We start from the raw sequence: 20,672 nt of genomic DNA, 5'->3' as shown, positions 1-20,672 counted from the left end.
AGATGTGGACTTGTTCTTGGAAGAAGATCCCTACTTTTGAGAAGATTATGAACCTGCTTAATAAGTTCAAAAGCTGGAAAATCTCACATATTTGGAGAGAGGCTAACCAAGCAGCTGATTACCTCTCAAAACCAAATTGCTCTCTCAAAGGTGAAGATATTCAGTCAGTTTCTATTCCTTCAGATCTTCACAACATCGTGTCCCTTGATTATGATGGGATGGTTTATTCTAGAGTGTAGTTGTCCCAATCTTGTGACGAAGAGAAAGATGTGCCTTGCTTTAAGCCGCTTGCAGAGCACTGTTGGGAGGGAGTGGTTATTCCTCCACACCCCTCATCAGATTAGCTTAATGTCCCTAAGCTACGTGTTGAAGACAAGTGTTGTGTTTAGTTGTTGGTGTTGTGGTGCTATCTGTAGCCCACCTTGTGGCATTTTTCAGCACTCCACTTTTATTTTCTTTTTGGCTATTTGCCTTTGTCGCCCTTGTGGCCCTCCTTTGTAATCCTTTCCTTTGTTATTAATATATCTGGTCGGGGTCTGCCTAACCCCAGCTTACCAACAAAAAATAAATAAAAAAATAAAAAATAGATTTAGTTGATAAAGGATGGAGATTGAAAAAATAAAAAGTTTCTTATTTTAGAAAATTTATAAAACATCCATATTTTAGATATAGGAAACCCTAGATATGGTGTCAAGGAGCTTTTAGCCAAGTTTTGAGTTGAGAATGAGAGGGTATTAAATCTTAGATTTAGTTTTTGAAAGATGGAGATTGAACAAATAAAAGTATCTTATTTTAGAAACTTTAGAAAACATTAATCTTTTACACTTTGTAAACCCTATAGATGTTGTCAAAGAGCTTTTAGCCAAGTTTTGAGATGAGGATTTGATGGTATTCAATCTTAGATTTATATGATTAAGGATGGAGATTGAGAAATTAGAAAGTTTCTTATTGTAGAAACTTTGTAAACCATCCATCTTTTAGACAAAGGAAACCCTCGAGATGGTCTTAAGTAGCTTTTAGCGATGTTTTGAGATGAGGATGAGATGGTATTGAATCTTACATTTAGTTGATACAGGATGGAGATTGAAAAAAATAGTAAGTTTGTTATTTTAGAAACTTTAAAAAACATCCATCTTTTAGACATAGGAGATCTTATATCAGTGTCAACGAGCTTTTTGCCATGTTTTGATATGAGCATGATATGGTATTGAATCTTAGTTTTAGTTGATGAAGGACCATCTTTTATGGTATTGAAACCCTAAAGATGATGGCAAGGACCTTTTAGCCAAGTTTTAGGATGAGAATGAGAGGGTATTGAATCTTAGATTTAGTTGATTATGGATAGAGATTAAAAAAATAGAAAGTTTCTTATTTTAGAAAATTTATAAAACATCCATCTTTTAGACTTAGTAAACCCTAGACATAGTGTCAAGGAGCTTTTAGCCTTGTTTTGGATTGACGATGAGATGATATTGATTCTTAGATTTAGTTGATGAAGGATAGAGATTGAAAAAATTGAAAGTTTCTTATTTTAGAAACTTTGTAAGACATACATCTTTTAGACATAGGAAACCCTAGAGATGGTGTGAAGGAGCTTTTAGCCAAGTTTTGAGATGAGGATGAGATGGTATAGAATCATAGATTTAGTTGATGAAGGATGGAGATTGAAAAAATAGAAAGTTACTAATTTTAATAACTTTATAAAACTTCAATCTTTTAGACATAGTAAACCCAAGAGATGATGTCAACGAGCTTTTAGCCAAGTTTTGGGATGAGAATGAGAGGATATTGAATCTTAGATTTACTTGATGAAGGATGGAGAATGAAAAAATAGAAAGTTTCTTATTTTTGAAACTTTATAAGACATCCATCTTTTAGGCATAGGAAACCCTAGAGATGGTGTGAAAGAGCTTTTAGCCTAGTTTTAAGATGAGGATGAGAATGTATTAAATCTTAAATTTAGTTGATGAATGATGGAGATTGAAATTTTAGAAACTTTATAAAACATCCATCTTTTAGACATAGGGGACCTTAGAGACGGTGTCAAAGGGCTTTTAGCCATGTTTTGGGATGATGATGAGAGGGAATTGAATCTTAGATTTAGTTAATGAAGGATGGAGATTGAAAAAATAGAAAGTTTACTATTTCTTAAACTTTATAAGACATCAATCTTTTAGACATAGGAAACCCTAGAGATTGTGTCAAGGAGCTTTTAGCCAAGTTTTGAGATGATGATGAGATGGTATTGAATCTTAGATTTAGTTGATTAAGGATGGAGATTAAAAAAGAGAAAGTTTCTTATTTTAGTAACTTTATAAAACATCCATCTTTAATAAAACATTCATCCCAAAACTTGGCTAAAAGCTCCTTGACAATATCTCTAGGGTTTTCTACTTCTAAAAGATGTATGTTTTATAATGTTTCTAAAATTAGAAACTTTATATTTTTTCAATTCTTATCTTCATCCTAAAACTTGGCTAAAGGCTCCTTGACACCATCTATAAGGTTTCCTATGTCTAAAAGATTGATGTTTTATAAAGTTTCAAAAATAAGAAACTTTTTATTTTTTCTCCATCATTCATCAACTAAATCTAAGACTCAATACCATCGCTAACTCATCCCAAAACTTGGCTCAGCGGTCCTTGACACCATTTCTAGGGTTTACTAAGTGTAAAAGATTGATGTTTTTCAAAGTTTTTAATATAAGAAACTTTCAATTTTTTCAATATCCATCATTCAACAAATAAATCTAAGATTCAATACCATCTCATTCTTAACCTAAAACTTTGCTAAAAGATTCAAAACTTTGCTAAAAAGCGCAAACCGAACTGGAAGAAGAGGTGTTCCCCAACAAACATTTCTTCATCAAACAAGCCAAGGAACGTTATGAAGCCTTAATAGATCGAGTTGTCATCTCAGGACGAAAGGTTATTTTTCAAGATTTTAACAAATTTGATCTTCTATCACTTTTTGAATTCCAAGGTTGGTCCTTCTTCTTTCTAGTCTATAGCGCTGCAGTCTATCTTGAGATAGGTATTTTTATCCCAATTTGAAAATTTCCTATAAAGGAGTAGTGATGAATACCCATCTTCAAGAAGACAAATTTGGGTTAAATTTGAAAAACTTATGTACTTGGCTTGACATACCTAATGCAGGAAAGAAGATAGAAAATCATTTTTCAAGAGAAGAAGTATATGAGACATTAGGTGTTGCTCATCCAAAGGATAAGTTAAACATCAAGGCTATCACAATGAATGATGGAGCTAGAGTAGTTCATAAAGTTGTAGCATACAATATCACCCCTAGAGCATGAAATTTTGATGCAGTGAAGCCCTTTGAAGCCCTCATAATCCATTGCATTATGAAAAAGATCCAATTACATTTAGGCTTCATCATGTTGGGGTATATGGATGAGACAGTCAAAAGAGGACAGGGTAGCCTACCGTATGGGATGCAAATTACTAAACTCCTAAGGCTTCATAAGATGAATCTAGAAAAAGTCTTCTCAACAAACCCTGATCCTCCGCTCAACCACTCCACCATTACCCTTATGAGAATTTTTTTTGATGAGTAAGCAGGGGTTAGGCAGGACCCCAACCAGGCATTAGGAAATAAAAAGAGTTACAACTAAGGGGGCTGATAAGCCAACAAGAAGGGAACAAGCTCCCAACAACAGAGAATCCAAAAGACAGAGATACAAGACATGGAGGATTTACATTCTACAGAACTCAATGCCACTCCTATCAGTATCCAGGAGCTGAAGGAGAGCCGGTGGAGACAGGAAAGGAGGGATATCTGTCCCTTTGCAAGGGCATTTCCGTTTGGATAGGAAGTCTGCAACACTATTCCCTTCTCGCCAAATGTGAGAGATTCTCCATTGGAGGAATAGAGATAAGAGCTGGTGGATTTCCTGAATACGGTGGAAGCATCTCCAAGGAATTTTAGAGATTCCATTGATCACATCAGCTGCAGATTTAGAGTCAACTTCCATCCAGATTTTGTCAATACCTAAGAATGCGGCCAGCTGCAGTCCTTCAAGGACAGCATGAATTTCAAGAGCAAGAATATCCTCCACCTCCACGTTAGCAGAGAACATGGAAACAAGGAATCCATTGTTGTCCCGAATTACACCGCCAATACCACCTCCTTCCTTATCCAAAGAAGCGTTGGAGTTAGTTTTAAAACACCCTTGAAGCGGTTTAATCCAGGAGAAGGCTTGAGGAGGACAGATCCTAGGGCATAAGGTACAGCCAAAATTGGAAGCTATAGAGAGATTGCTTTGGTTATCAACATCCTCAATCTTCATGCCCTGAATCTTTGATCTTACCAGGGAAAGAAGATCAGACATCAGCACTGTGTTTGGACGAGAAATATTGTGAAAAACTCGCTGATTCCTCTCAATCCAGATTTTGTAAATTGATGCTTCAAAACTAAGTAGGCCAATTTAGCTGACTGGCCAGCACCTTTAAAGTTGGTAGCAAGCCATTGCTCTTCCTGAACAAGATCAGGTTTAGGATTACGTCTGTGCCCGAGCTTCACAAGAAGAGATTTCCAGATCCATTTCGAGTAGCTACATTGGAAGAAGAGGTGGTTAACAGTTTCAAGACTTGAATTGCATAAGATGCAACTCCTGTTAACTGATGAGTCCAGGAAAGGAAGATTATCAGTGGTACTTAGGCCGTTGATGAGAGCTTTCCAAGAGACAAGAGCATGACGAGGGATAAAGCCTCTGAACCAAATTCTCGAGGCCCAATCAAGTTTTTCGAATTTCTGTCTGGTGACTTCCCACCCACTTTTCGCGGAGAAAAGACCATTACTGTTTGGCTTCCAAATAGGGAGATTGATTGCTGAATCGTTGAAGATGGCTTCGGATAAAAGGGCTTTTTCACGGGTGAGAGATCCGATGTTCAGAATAAGGTTCCAGGATCCCTCGAAGTGCAATTGGTCTAAGGAGTTCATGGATGAGAAGGAGGAATCAGTTCTGTGCCTGGATATGAGGGATGAAATGACACCCCGCGGATGCCAAGGTTGGTTCAAAAGATCAATTTCGGCTTCATTGCCCACAAAGTAGCAGATATGAGGTTTAGCCAAATCCCTACTCCTCAGGATACTTCTAATCCCCCAGGAAGGTTTGGAAGGTTGGTTTATGGTCCAGAAATTTTTTCTTTTGATGTATTTCAGAGAAAACCAGCTGTTCCAGAGGTTAATCTTGCCTGAAATGATGGACCGTACCTGCTTGATTCTGAGAGAAACATTAATGTCCCTGTTAAGCCTAAGCCCGTTACCCCCTTCGCTTTTGGGTTTGCACATTTCTGCCCACGAAACTGAATGGTGAGTTTTTTTTCCGTCAGCGCTGCCCCATATGAATGATCTGAAAATTATCTCAATCGTGTCCATGACACCCTTTGGAATATCGAAAGCAGAAGACCAATAGATCATGAAACTGTTTAACACAGTTTTCACAAGTTCAATTCTTCCAGCTTGGCTTAGGCATTTGCTAGTCCAGCTGGCAATGCGCTTGCGAACTTTAGTAATCAATGGAGCACAGTCAGAAATAGTGAGTCTCGAAGTAAACAATGGGAGACCAAGATATCTAATGGGGAGGGCTCCTTCGATAAACCCCAGGATTTCGAGGATCTCCTGCTTATCTCTAGGAATAGTACCACGAAAAAAGACTTCAGATTTTGAAGGGTTAGCCTCCAGCCCAGTGATGCTATTGAATTGGTTAAGACAGGAAGAGAGGACATTAGCATTTTCTGACTTCAGATTTTGAAGGGTTAGCCTCCAGCCCAGTGATGCTATTGAATTGGTTAAGACAGGAAGAGAGGACATTAGCATTTTCTGAAGTTCCTTTGGCAAAGATCATTAGATCATCTGCGAATAACAGATGAGAAATAGATAAAGGGCCTTGGACAAACGGGGTGGAAAGAGCATTGGATAAAGTGGCATTTTCAAGAAGGACAGAAAGCATTTCCATGGAGATAGAGAAGAGGAGGGGGGAGAGGGGGTCTCCTTGTCGAAGGCCATTAGAAGAAGTAAAGAAACCTTGAGGGGAGCCATTCAACAGGATAGAAAAAGAAGGGTTCGAAATACATTCTTCGATCCAGTCTAGCCAGATGGAATTAAAACCTTCTTTGCCCATGAAGGATAGCAGGGCGTCGCGATTGATGTTATCGAAGGCTTTCGCAAGATCAATTTTTAGGCACATGGAAGGGGTGGGGGAGGGGAGATGAAAGTTATGTAGCAGATCATGGGTGAGAAGGATATTGTCTTGGATTTGACGCCCTCTAATGAAAGCAGATTGGGAAGGACTAATAAGGTTGGTTATGACAGTCCGAAGACGGTTGGCCAGGATTTTGGTTATAGTTTTGTACAGGAAGTTGCAAAGAGAGATTGGACGGTACTGGGAAGGGGAGGAGGTTTCAGGGCCTTTCGGGATGAGGGAAATAAAAGTGGCGTTGACAAATTTGAGGAGCTTACCTGATTTGAAGAAATTTTGAATAGCAGCAATGAAATCATCTCCAAGAAGGTACCAGAAAGCACGGAAAAATGAGGCATTAAATCCATCCGGACCTGGAGATTTGTCTCCATTTGCTTTCCAAACCACGTCTTTGATCTCAGCAGAAGATATTGGCTTGGATAAAGAGGCTACATCCCCAACATTTAGCTTTCTGATTGGGTCAGGAGAAGCTGTACTCTGAATTTTTCCGTTGTTGAGAATCTTGGAGAAGTGACTGATCAGGATAGAGGAGATTTCAAAAGGATCAGTGACTTGGGTGCCATCTTCAGTCTTCATTGCGAGGATAGAATTTTGATTTTGCCTCACCTTCAGATGGGAATAAAAGAATTTTGAGTTTGAGTCTCCCAATTGAAGCCATTGAGCTCTAGATTTCTGTTTTAGATAAGATTCTTCAAGGGAGGAGTGTCTTATCAGGTCCTCTCTAAGAATGGCTTCCTTTTCAAGGAGATGGATGCAAGTTGGATCCTTCTCAATTTGAGCTTGAACATTCAATAACGACTTTCTGATGATGGGCACTTTTATATCAATTCTACCAAAAACCTCTCTGTTCCAAACTTTGATATTATTTTTGACCACTTTCAGATTTTGGACAAAGGAGTACATGGGATTACCTTTTACCTTAAGGTTCCAAGCACGTTCAACAATAGGGTAAAGAGATTGATCGTCCAACCGCATGTCCATGAATTTGAAAGGTCTAGGACCAGGAGAATTGTGATTTGAACAAGACACAATGAAAGGGCTGTGATCAGAGATTCCAGGAGCTATGAATTCAGTATAGGAATTCGGATAGGAATGGAGCCATTCATCATTGACTAGAGATCTGTCAAGCTTAGCCATTTTCAGGTTTCCTAGCTTTCCTTTGTTATTCCAAGTTAGATTTAGACCCACAGAACGAAGGTCAGTAAGAGCACAGGTGGTAATGCAAGAATTAAACTCCTCCATTTGAGCTATATTAGGAGGGTACCCATACCTTTCCTCCTGGTTGCGCACAGGATTGAAGTCTCCAAGCACTATCCATAGAGCCTAGTTAGATGAGGCAATTTTTTCCAGATTGGTCCACAGCTCTCTTCTAGAAATATAGTAGTTATGGGCATAAACGGAGGTCATAGTGAAGGCCATACCAGACTGGATGACTTCTACCTCACAGTGAATGTGCTGACTAGATTCCTCAACAATCTTCAAATTAATCTTAGCTTTGTCCCAGAGAATCCAAATCCTACCTTTAAGAACACAAGAATAGTTTCCATGAGCATCCCAACCTTCACAACAGTCATTGACATAATCCTTCATCTTATTGCACATAGCCTTAGTTTCAAGTAAACAACAAATTGAGGTGTTTGAGCTCCTTAAGAAATCTTGATTTCTCTGCGTTTTATGCGGGTGCAGAGACCCCGAGTATTCCAAACAGAGATTAGCTTCATTGAGAGTTCAGGGCAGATGGCGGGTCGGCTCCATGGGAGAGGATGGGGGAGATACAATTCAGAGGAGGACAGACTTTGCCAGAGTCAAATGATGCAGTACTGAGGGGTTCGGTAGGAAGGGTAAAAGGCGAGGGCAGAGTAGGAGGTTTAGGGAAGCACTTTTTAGTGTGAGAATGGACAATTTGTTCCTGGGTACAGATTTGAGGTATAGGCTGATTGGGATCGAGATTGGGATCAGATGGGTAAATGGACGAGGAATCCGTGCATAGAAAGGATGAGGATGTCCTGGTCACAAACGGGGTTTCCAGGTCCAAGGAATCTAAAATGCTGAAATCATTATGGGTACTTATTTTTGGCTGAAGCTAAGAAGGTTGGGTTTTCATGTTCATTTCCTTCAACATCAGCCAGGGCATCAAAGCTGTTATGAATCTGAGTTGCTGTCTCCTCCACTTGTGTGCTGACATTACTAAGCTTTCTGCTCTGCTCCTCAACTTGGGGGAGCTTACAGGGGGATTTGGCTGGCCTTTCCACACTTTCTCTATCTTGATTGACGGTTTGTTGGGGTTGCTTAGAGGGGTTTTTACTGCTCCTCAACTTGAGCATTTTTGGGACAGGCTTCAGAGGTATGACTGAAGTCAATACAGGTTTTACAGGCTGATGGTTTACAGTCATATTGCACACTTTGGTTATGGATCCCATAGGGGGTGTGAATGGGAATGTTTTCTGGAAATTCTGCTCCAGCTTCCACTTCCACACACATACGAGCATAACTTAATCTTGTTTCTTCAGCAGTCCTTGAATCCATATACAAAGGGTTCCCAATGAAACTGGCGATTTTACTTAATCCTTTAGCACTCCAGAACTCAAGAGGTAAACCTGGAAGACGAACCCACACAGGGATTGAGGTAAGGTTTAGTTTCTCAAGGGGAGTTCCTGGTTTCCATTTCCGTAGAATCATAGGTCTCCCAGCATAGGAGTGCTCCCCTGATTCCAGCACTGAGTCACAATCATCAAGACAGGTGAACTGAAATAAATAAAATCCATTATTGAGAGTAAAAATCTGCATTTCCCCCTTAAGTGTCCACTTTCTTGAGAGATTTTCTCTCAGATTCATGAAATAGGGCCTCCTACCAATAAAATATCCCACCAAGGAAGTTCTCCATTTACATCCAATCTCCTCAATCTCTTCATTTTCGAAAGCAATCCTCTTCTTCCCCGATTCAGCCATTACAGGGTTCACAAACACAAGTTTGGAAAGACCCTTATCAGATTTTTTTCCAAAGAGGGATCTCCAAGGACTGGTGGTATCCTGGTTAGCAGCAACTCCTTGCTCATGAGCTGCAAGATCAGACCTTTCGGTTTCCAGGGTTGGGTCTGTCCCAACAGGGTGGGCGGAAGTTTCTGTGCTGGGTGAGGGTTTTTTGTGGTTTGAAATTTCAAGTGGGCGGGAATAATTCCCAGGGGTAGAAAAGAGGAATGAGTTGGGACAGGGTGGGCCCATGCTAATTTTCTCTACCTTTGCTGCTTCAATAAGCTTTTGATTTAGGAAAGGACTGGGTTCTGGTGAGAGTACAGGAGTGGTTGGGAATGAGGAGTGGACAGATAAGTTTGGGAATGAGGAGACATCAGAGGGTAGGTGAGGACTGGCAGAGGCCATAGCAAAAACTGCTGGGCAATACCCCTATTCCTGGAAAGGGTGGTTTTGTTCCTGGTTTTCTTGAGCAATGGAATAGCTTCCAAAAATGGAAGGATTTCCACCAGCTAGCTCTTCTTCTCCGATTTGCAGATTCAGTGGTAAGAAGCAGTTTAGAGTTGGAGGAGGAGGAGCACGAATTTCTTAGATGGACAGAAGTTCAGGACTTTGGATTTTTCGAGGGGAAAGCGATTTTGAAGAAATTCTAAAAGTCTGTTTTGGTTTTTTCAGAGAGATTGAAGTCTGAGCTGGGGTTTTGGTAAACCTTTTGTGCACTCGAGTGCCTCTTCTGAAATGGGTTGAGGGTTCAGGAGCATGATCATGGGGATCATCTAGAGGGAACATTTCCTTCAGGTATGCAATACGCTGGACAGAGTTCATACCTGGTTCAGAGAGAGGTGATGGCTTTTGTTCTCCAGAGAGCCGATCAAATTGGTAGTTATCCTCAAGCTCACGAACTGCTTGAGGCACCTTTCCATGGGATGAGGGAGATTTGCCATGACCAGCAGGATTTGGATATGCCCAGAAACGGCCTTCCAATACAGCACCAGGGGACTTGCCTGGGTCAGGAGGAATCTCCATGGCCTGGAATTCCTACTAAACCACCCAAAAAACTGAAAAAGTAGCTTCCCAGGGGGGGAGGAAGGAACGAGAAGGGCTTGGGCCCTTGACCTCCAGCCGGCAGGCTGGAGGAAGAAGATGATCTCCTCGAAGAGGAGAGATTCTCTCACTAGGAAATCTCAGAGTTTCTCTCACTTATCCTTCAAAAGTTGATCCTCACTAGGATAGATTGTTTTATCTTGGAAATCTCAGAGTTTCTCTCACTTACCCTTATGAGAATTCCTATACCTGGAGCAGGTGGACCTAGTATGGTTGGACAGGATGATATTGATGAGGCCGTGGATGAAGCTGAACGAGTGACCTTGACGCCGCGGCAGAGTAGAACACATGCGCAAGCACAGGCTCAGCAGCGCCAAGCTCCCACCACTAGCTCATATGAAGCTCTAGCCAGAGACATTGCATCCTTGAGGACCGGCAATGACACTCTCACGACTAGTTTTGATACACTCTCCACTGCTTTTACGACTGCAGAGAGCCAGAGAGCCTCTGATCATGAGAGTCTTATGCAGCTTATGGCGAGGCAGCATAGGGAGATGATGCATGCGTATCAGAGGAGTCAGTCCACCAGATACTACACCTCCCGGTCTCCACCCCATGAGCATCATCCTCCTCCTCCTCAGGATTGATAGATGACCAGCACCTTCTCGACAGTAGCTGCAGTTGATCACATCTTTTAGCTGCTTGATCATATTTTTTGATTTCTTCTTCTCGCTCAGTTTGGGCTTTCAGACATTATGTTTATTTTCTTCATGGATGATGGTTATGCCCGATGTGGCCTTTTGTTTTGGTTTGCACATGCCTAGTATGGGCTTTATGATATGTGGATGGGTATGCCTTGTGAGGCATGTTATGGATGTATAGGATATCTGCCCAGTAAGGGGCTTTTTATGTTTTTATTTTTGTTCATGATGTGAAGAGGGTGTGTCTCTTCCATCATTCATTCATGTATATGGGATCTATTCCTGTCTCATCTTTATATATACATGAGTTCTTTTGGTTGCCATTGATATGTACTCATTTTATTGTTTACTCTTTTGGTATCCATGTTTTTATTGGACTGTAGTTATTTCAACTTTATAATCCTATGTCTAATAATCACCCATTCTAATTCAAAGTGTACTTCTCATTTAAATGGAGGAAAAATTGAAATGTGTAAGGCGATTAAAAATCATGGGCTTATGTACTAGAGACAATTACATTTAGATTAATCGCACATAATCAGGAGGAGCTTTCCACTTACAAATGTATAATCATTTAGGGTCAAACAAACTTAAACTCAAAAGTTATGTTATAGTTCTGAGCATGTTGATGCTCAGGAAGAGACTTCTCTGCCCTTTGACAAGAAATCCCCATTAAAATACAACTTGTAAACTTAAATGATTAAGTCATAGATCTGAGCATATCTTTGCTCAGGTAGATACTTATCTGCCTTCAAAAGTTGGAAATAAAGTCCAAGTGTTTAAAATCATTCACCTTGCATTATTGTACCTTGTCATGCCCTCTAACACAGGTTTCACCTAGGGCCTATGACAAATTCATAGGGGGAGAACTCCATGGTTATATATTCATGATTATATAGACCAATGTGATGTGCTCACATGGTTTATTGCCCCTATTGTTGTGCTTAACTTACAAATCATTTGATCACAAAAACAAACAAAAAATAAAAAAATGGCTTATCATGCATTTCACTTTTATTTTCTCTTTGATAACCATTCTTAATGCTTCAATGATATATCATATACAAGGCACATAACTTAGAAAGCTATTATTTCTCTTGACACCCCACTTGTACTTTCACTTGTTTATTCCTACCTTTTTCCTGTTGCCAAAAGGGGGAGAATTTTGGGAATTTATTAGTTAGTCCAATTGTATATGCACCATATGTTTTACAGTTATTAATTATATTTGTGCACATAGTGAGGGGGAGCTATGCTCCATTGTGTATATCATATTCATGTTTAATATCCATTATCATGATATCTCCTACCTCCTTAATCAATTTATTTGTCATCATAAAAAAGGGGGTGAATGTAAGCCCAAGGGTGCACATGGGTTCAATCATTCACCTTACCTTCTTGTTTTGATACTAGCAAACACAAATTGATTAGCATTGTCAGACTAATGTGTTGCTTTGAGATGTTGTGCTGTACACAGGAATTTGATATGCTATATCACCAATACACAACTCAACACAACACATGACTTGTGGATCAAGGATCAAAGGAACCAAGAGCTTGCACCTACTTTGGAGTCATCCTCATTTGAAGATGCTTAAGTAAAGAAACTCATCATGAAGATCCCACAAGTTCCTAAGCAAGTGTCAAGAAGAAGCTTGGAGTTGAACAAGTCATTGGTGACATCTCATGCACCTCACAACATGCAGTAAAGATTGGAGGATGTCACAAGAGCCAAGACAAGGTTAAAATGTTCACTTAAGCCGAATAAGTCCAAGAAAGTACAAAGGAGCCAAGACATTCCAAGAAGACTAAAGGTTCTTATTTTTAGAATGTATTTGGAGTCCTCTTGATTTTATATAAAATGCACTTTCAAAAGGTTTTCAAAATGGTTTTTATACTTAACATTTTACATCTTTGAAAACCATCAACACACTCAAAAATAAGTTTGAAAATCTTGGACTAAAGCCAAAAGACCATAGCCCAAAAGCCCATAGATTTTAAAGTTAAAATGGAATTTCACTCAAGGCCGGTCGACCGGGCTATGCCAGGCGACCGTGGGATGGAACCTGAAAATCCGGGTCATCTCGAAATTAATCGGGCCGGTCGATCGGGACAAGCCGGGCGACCGCGGATACATTTCTGTTCAAAACAAAAACAATCCAATATGGTGTGGGCAGTCGACCTGCATGGGTTCGGTCGACCGCGATAGTGTTTTGAACCAAAATTAAATTCAAACAGTAACCCTCGCCGGGCGACCGCGCCGGTATGAATTTTGAATTTCAAATTAAGAGCCCGATAAGGGCGGGCTACCGCCGCGACTGGGAAATAGATCCGTTGGTGCTTTCGCAGGTTGACTTTTTCAACCCTGTAAATTACAGTTTTACCCCCAAACGGTCATATTTCCTTGTGGGCTATATATACACTATCCAAACCTTTCTACATAAGCTTTGTCAAGATAAAATCCCATCTTCTTGAACCAAAACTTTTATATGAAAGGTTAAACCTCTTTGAATTTGCATTTTCACATTCTATCAAGAGGATCTCCATAGGCTATACATTTGTTTATATTCTTTGGAGAGTTTATGAGCTTACAACTTTGTAATCCACCTATCAAGAGGCATTGAGAATTTCTTTCTTTTTATTTCTTCATTCTAAGTTTGAGGGTCTCCGATTTGGCCCGGAAAGAAAGGTAAATCAAGTGTACGAGGAAGGTGTCCTCAGAAACGCTTCGTGCAGAAAAGGGTGTAATCCCTTTGAAGAAAGAGTTGGTATAAGGCTTTGAGATTAGCCCTTTGAAGAATCTTAGTGGTTAGTGAAGAATCCTAAGGAAGAAAACTTGGAAGAGTGGCTTAGGTCAACTTCTGATCGAACCACTATAAATCTTGTACCTTGTGGATGCTTTCTTCTTCTCCTTCTCATTTGCATATTGTGGTGATTGGTAATCTCTAACCCAACTTGTATCTATGTTTTAATCAAACAAGGGTTAGTGAATGCATGTTTAAAGTAATACCCAAACCCTAACTCTTAATATCTCTCTTAATTGATCAAGGGTTAAACATGTTAAGGCTTAATTGGTAAATTGATTTTAGGAATCCAATTAATTAAGCCCCAAATTTTTAATTAGCCAATCCACCCCCCCTCTTGGGTTGTCACCTTGTATTTTAGGAACTTTTCATTTTTCAATCTCCATCCCTCACCAACTTAATCTACGATTCAAAACCATCTCATCCTTATCCCGAAACTTGGCTAAAAGCACCTTAACACCATCTCTAGGGTTTCTTATGTCTAAAAGATTGAAGTTTTTTAAAGTTTCAAAAATAAGAAAAACTTTCTAAATTTTCAATCACCATCCTTCATCAACTAAATCTAAGATTCAGTACCTCTACTCTCATCAGAAAACTTGGCTTAAAGCTCGTTGACATCATTTCTAGGGTTTCCTATGTCTAAAAGATGGATGTTTTTCAAAGTTTCTAAAATAAGAAACTTTCTATTCTTTCAATCTCCATCCTTAATCAACTAAATCTAAGATTCAATATCATCTCATCCTCATCCCAAAACACGGCTAAAAGCTCCTTGACACCGTCTTTAGGTTCTCCTATGTCTAAAAGAAGGATGTATTTTAGAAACTTTCTATTTTTTCAATTTCCATCATTTATCAACTAAATCTAAGATTTAATACCCTCTCATTCTCATCCCAAAACTTGGCTAAAAGCTCGTTGACAACATCTCTAGGGTTTCATAAGTCTAAAAGATGGATGTTTTATAAAGTTTCTATAATAAGAAACTTTTTATTTTTTCCATCAACTAAATCTAAAATTCCTCATCTCAAAATATGGCTAAAAGCTCATTGACACCATCTCTAGGGTTTCCTATGTCTAAAAGATGGATTTTTATAAATTTTCTAAAATAAGAAACTTTCTATTTTTTCAATCTCCATACTTAATCAACTAAATCTACGATTCAGTGTCTTCTCATTTTTATCCCAAAACTTGGCTAAAAGCTCATTGACATCATCTCTAGAGTTTTCTATGTCTAAAAGATTGATGTTTTATAAAGTGTCTAAAGGTAGAAACTTTCTATTTTTTCAATTCATATCCTTCATCAACTAAATCTAAGATTCAGTATCATCTCATCGTTATCCAAAACATGGGTTAAAAGCTCCTTGACACCGTGTCTAGGGTCTCTTATCTCTAAAAGATGGATGTTTTATAAAGTTTCTAAAATAAGAAACTTTCTATTTTTTCAATCTTCATCATTAATCAACTAAATATAAGATTCAATACCATCTCATCCTCATCTCAAAACTTAGCTAAAAGCTCCTTCACACCATCTGTAGGGTTTCCTCTGTCTAAAAGATTGATGTCTTATACAGCTTCTAAAAAAAGAAACTTTTTTTTTCAATCTCTTCCCTTAATCAATTAAATCTAAGATTCAAATCATCTCATTCACATCTCAAAACTTAGCTAAAACCTCCCTGACACCATCTCTTGGGTTTCCTAAGTATAAAATATGGTGTTTTCTAAAGTTTCTAAAATATGAAACTTTCTATTTTTCAATATCCATCATTCGCCAACTAAATCTACGATTCAATACCATCTCATCCTCACTCCAAAACTTGGCTAAAAGCTCCTCGACCCCATCTTTAGGGTTTCCTATGTCTAAAAGATAAATGTCTTACAAAGTTTCTAAAATAAGAAACTTTCTATTTTTTCCATCTCTAAACTTTATCAACTAAATCTAAGATTCAATGCCATCTCATCCTCATCTCAAAACTTGGGTAAAAGCATCTTGTCCCAATCTCTAGGATTTTCTATGTCTAAAAGTTGGATTTTTATAAAGTTTCTAAAATAAGAAACTTTCTATTTTTTCATTCGCTATAATTAATCAACTAAATTTATGATTCAGTACCCTCTCATTCTTATCCCAAAACTTGGATAAAAGCTCATTGACATAATCTCAAGGGTTTCCTATGTTTAAATGATGGTTGTTTTATAAAGTTTCTAAAATAGGAAACTTTCTATTTTTCAATATCCTTCCGTCATCAACTAAATCTGAGATTTAATACTCTCCCATTCTCTCATCCCAAAACTTGGCTAAAATTCCCTTGACACCGTCTCTAGGGTCACATATGTCTAAAAGCTGGATGTTTTATAAGGTTCTAAAATAAAAAAATTTCTATTTTCTCAATCTCCATCCTTCATCAACTAAATCAAAGATTCACTATCATCATCCTCATCTCAAAACTTAGCTGAAAGCTCTTTGACCCCATCTGTAGGGTTTCCAATGTAAAAAAGATGGATGTTTTACAAAGTTTCTAAAATAAGAAACTTTCTATTTTTACCTCTCCATCCTTTACCATCTCATCATCATCCCAAAACTTGGCTAAAAGCACCTTGACACCATCTCTAGGGTTTCATTTGTCTAAAAGGTGGATGTTTAATAAGTTTATAAAATAAGAAACTTTCTATTATTTCAATCTCCATCCTTCATCAACTAAATCAAAGATTCAATATCATCTCATCCTCATCTCAAAACATAGCTAAAAGCTCATTGACACCATCCCTAAGATTTAGTTGATATGGGGTTTCTTATATCTAAAAGATTGTTGTTTTATAAAGTTTCTAAAATAAGAAACTTTCTATTTTTTCAATCTCCATCCATCGTCAACTAAATCTAAGATTCATTACCATCTCATCGTCATCCCAAAACTTCGTTAAAAGCTCATTGACACTATCTCTAGGGTTTCCTATGTCTAAAAGATGAATTTTTATAAATTTTCTAAAATAAGAATATTTCTATCTTTTCAATCTCCAAACTTAATCAACTAAATCTATGATTCAGTATCTTCTCATTCTTATCCCAAAACTTGGCTAAAAGCTCGTTGACATCATCTCTAGGGTTTCATATATCTAGAAGCTGATGTTATATAAAGTTTCTAAAAGAAGAAACTTTCTATTTTTTTTCAATTCTCATCGTTCATCAACTAAGTCTCAGATTCAGTATCATCTCATCGTTATCCCAAAACATGGTTAAAAGCTCCTTCACACCGTGTCTAGGGTCTCCTATCTTTAAAAGATGGAAGATTTATAAAGTTTCTAAATTAAGAAACTTTCTATTTTTCTATCTTCATCTTGTCAACTAAATATAAGATTCAATACCAACTCATCATCATCTCAAAACTTAGCTAAAAGCTCCCTCACACCATCTGTAGGGGAAAATATGTCTAAAAAGATTGATGTCTTATACAGTTTTTAAAATAAGAAACTTTTTTTTTTTCAATCTCACTCCTTAATCAACTAAGTCTAAGATTCAATATCATCACATTCACATCTCAAAACATAGCTAAAACCTCCTTCACACCATCTCTAAGGTTTCTTATCTCTAAAAGATGGATGTTTTCTAAAGTTTCTAAAATATGAAACCTTTTATTTTTCAATATCCATCATTCACCAACTAAATCTACGATTAAATACCATCTCATCTTCATCCCAAAACTTGGCTAAAAGCCACTTGTCATCATCTCTACGGTTTCATATGTCTAAAAGATGGATGTTTTATAAAGTTTCTAAAAAAATAAACTTTCTATTTTTCAATCTCCTTCCTTCGCCAACTAAATCAACGATTCAATACCATCTTATCCTCATCCCAAAACTTCGCTAAAAGCACCTTGACTCCATATCTAGGGTTTTTTATGTCTAAAAGATAGATATTTTATGAAGTTTCTAAAATAAGAAACTTTCTATTTTTTCAATCTTCATCATTTATGAACTAAATCTAAGATTCAATACCATCTCATCCTCATTAGAAAACTGAGCTAAAAGCTCCTTGACCCCATTTATAGGGTTTCCTATGTCTAAAAGATGGAAGTCTTATAAAGTTTCTAAACTAAGAGACTTTTTATTTTTTCCATCATCATCCTTTATCAACTAAATGTAAGATTCAATACCATTTCATCCTTATCTGAAAACTTGGGTAGAAAGCTCCTTGTCACCATCTTTAGGACTTCCTATGTCTAAAAGACGAATTTTTATAAAATTTCTAAAATAAGAAACTTTATATTTTTCAATCTCTATACTTAATCTATGATTCAGTACTCTATCATTCTTAACCCAAAACTTGGCTAAAAGCTCGTTGACATTATCTCTAGGGTTTCTTATGTCTAAAAGAATGATGTTTTATAAAGTTTCTAAAATAAGAAACTTTCGATTTTTCAATCTCTATCCGTCATCAACTAAATCTGAGATTCAATACTCTCTCATTCTCATCCCAAAATTTGGCTAAAATCTCCTTGACACCATCTATATTTTTTCTAAAAGATGGATGTTTTATAAGCTTCTAAAATAAGAAACTTTCTATTTTTTCAATCTCTATCCTTCATCAACTAAATCAAAGATTCAATATCATCTCATCCTCATCTCAAAACTTAGCTAAAAGCACTTTCACACCATCTCTACGGTTTCCTTTGTCTAAAAGATGGATGTTTTACAAATTTTGTAAGATAAGAAACTTTCTATTTTCAATCTCCATCCTTCACCAACTAAATCTACGATTGAGTACCATCTCATCCTCATCCCAAAACTTGGTTAAGAGCACCTTGACACAATCTCTAGGGTTTCGTATGTCTAAAAGATGGATGTTTTATAAGTTTTTGAAATAAAAAATTTTCTATTATTTCAATCTCCATCCTTCATAAACTAAATCAAAGATTCAATATCATCTCATCCTCATCTCAAAACATAGCTAAAAGCTCCTTGACACCATCTCTAAGATTTAGTTTATATGGGATTTCCCATGTCTAAAAGAGTTGTTTTATAAAGTTTCTAAAACAAGAAACATTCTATTTTCTCAATCGGCATCCTTCATCAACTAAATCTAAAATTCAAAACCATCTAATTCTCATCTCAAAACTTAGCTAAAAGCACCTTGACACCATCTATAGGGTTTTCTAGGTCTATAAGATAGATCTTTTAGAAAGTTTCTAAAATAAGAAACTTTATATTTTTCAATCTCCATCCGTCGTCAACTAAATTTAAGATTCAATACCATCTCTTCCTCATCCCAAAACTTGGTTAAAAGCTCATTCACACATAAGAAACTTTATATTTTTCAATCTCCATCCATCGTCAACTAAATTTAAGATTCAATACCATCTCTTCCTCATCCCAAAACTTGGTTAAAAGCTCATTCACACCATCTCTAGGGTTTCCTATATCTAAAAGTTGGATTTTTTATAAAGTTTATATAATAAGAAACTTTCTATTTTTTCAATCTCCATCATTTATCAACTAAATCTAAGATTCAATATCATCTTATCCTCATCCCAAAATATGGCTAAAAGCTCCTTCACACCATCTCTAGGGTCTCTTATGTCTAAAAGATGGATGTTTTATAAAGTTTTTAAAATCAGAGACTTTTTAATTTTTCAATCTCCATCGTTCATCAACTAAATCTAAGATTCAATACCCTCTCATCCTCATCTTAAAACATAGCTAAAAGCTCCTTAACACCATCTCTACGGTTTACTAAGTCTAAAAGATTGATGTTTTATAAAATTTCTAAAATAAGAAACTTTCTATTTTTTCATTCTCCATCCTTCATCAATTAAATCTAAGATTTAATATCATTTCATCCTCATCTCAAAACTCGGTAAAAGCTCCTTAATTTCATCTCTAGGGTTTCCTATGTCTAAAAGATGGATGTTTTATAAAGTTTTTAATGTAAGAAACTTTTTTTTCAATCTTTATCTTTAACCGACTAAATCTAACCCCTCTCAATATCATATCAAAACTTGGCTAAAAGCTCTTTTACACCATATCTATGGTTTCCTATGTCTAAAAGATGGATGTTTTATAAAGTTTATATAATAAGAAACTTTTTATTTTTTCAATCTCCTTCATTCGTAAACTAACTCTAAGATTCAATATCATCTTATCACCATCCTAAAACATGGTTAAAAGCTCATTTACACCATATCTAAGGTGTCTTATGCTTAAAAGATGGATGTTTTATAAAGTTTCTAAAATGAGAAATTTTCTTTTTTTACAATCTCCGTCATTCATTAATTAAATCTAAGATTCAATACAATCTCATCCTCATATTAAAACTTGGCTAAAAGCTCCTTCACACTAGGGTTTTATATGTCATAAAGATAAATATTCTATATAATTTCCAAAATAAGAAACCTTTTATTTTTTCAATCTCTATCCCTCATCAACTAAATCTAAGATTCAATATTATCTACTCCTCATCTTAAAACTTGGATAAAAGCTTCTTCACACCATCTCTAAGGTTTACTAAGTCTAAAAGATTGAAGTTTTATAATGTTTCTAAAATAAGAAACTTTCTATGTTTTCAATCTCCATCCTCCATCAACAAAATCTACGATTCAATACCATCTCATCATCATCTCAAAACTTGGCTAAAAGCTCCTTGACAACATCTTTTGGATTTTTTATGTTTAAAAGATTGATGTTTTATAAAGCTTTTAAAAACAGAAACTTTCTATTTTTATATCTCCATCCTTTATCAACTAAATCTAAGATTCAATACCATCTCATCCTAGTCTCAAAACTTGGCTAAAAGTTCGTTGACATCATCTCTAGGGTTTCTTATGTCTAAAAGATTGATGTTTTAAAAAGTTTCTAAAATATGAAACTTTCTATTTTTTCAATCTCCATCCTTCATCAACTAAATCTAAGATTCAAAACCAACTCATCATCATCACAAAACTTGCCTAA

General features: G+C 36.8%; 1 protein-coding gene across 1 annotated transcript; it reads right to left on the bottom strand.

Annotated features, from left to right (window-relative positions):
- Window positions 1-3,712: 3,712 nt before the first annotated feature.
- On the bottom strand, window positions 3,713-4,348 carry LOC143865439 (uncharacterized). Its single transcript, XM_077375818.1, has one exon. It carries the CDS (start codon window positions 4,346-4,348, stop codon window positions 3,713-3,715), a length of 636 nt encoding a protein of 211 aa, XP_077231933.1.
- Between the last annotated feature and the right edge of the window lie 16,324 nt (window positions 4,349-20,672).

This window comes from Tasmannia lanceolata, unplaced genomic scaffold (genome assembly GCF_043159265.1).
Source record: "Tasmannia lanceolata isolate RefF3 unplaced genomic scaffold, GAP_Taslan_0.1 ptg000079l, whole genome shotgun sequence".
Taxonomy (NCBI): Eukaryota; Viridiplantae; Streptophyta; class Magnoliopsida; order Canellales; family Winteraceae; genus Tasmannia; species Tasmannia lanceolata.
The sequence above is the reverse complement of the archived record's forward strand: the minus strand, read 5'-3'. Positions and strand labels throughout refer to the sequence as shown.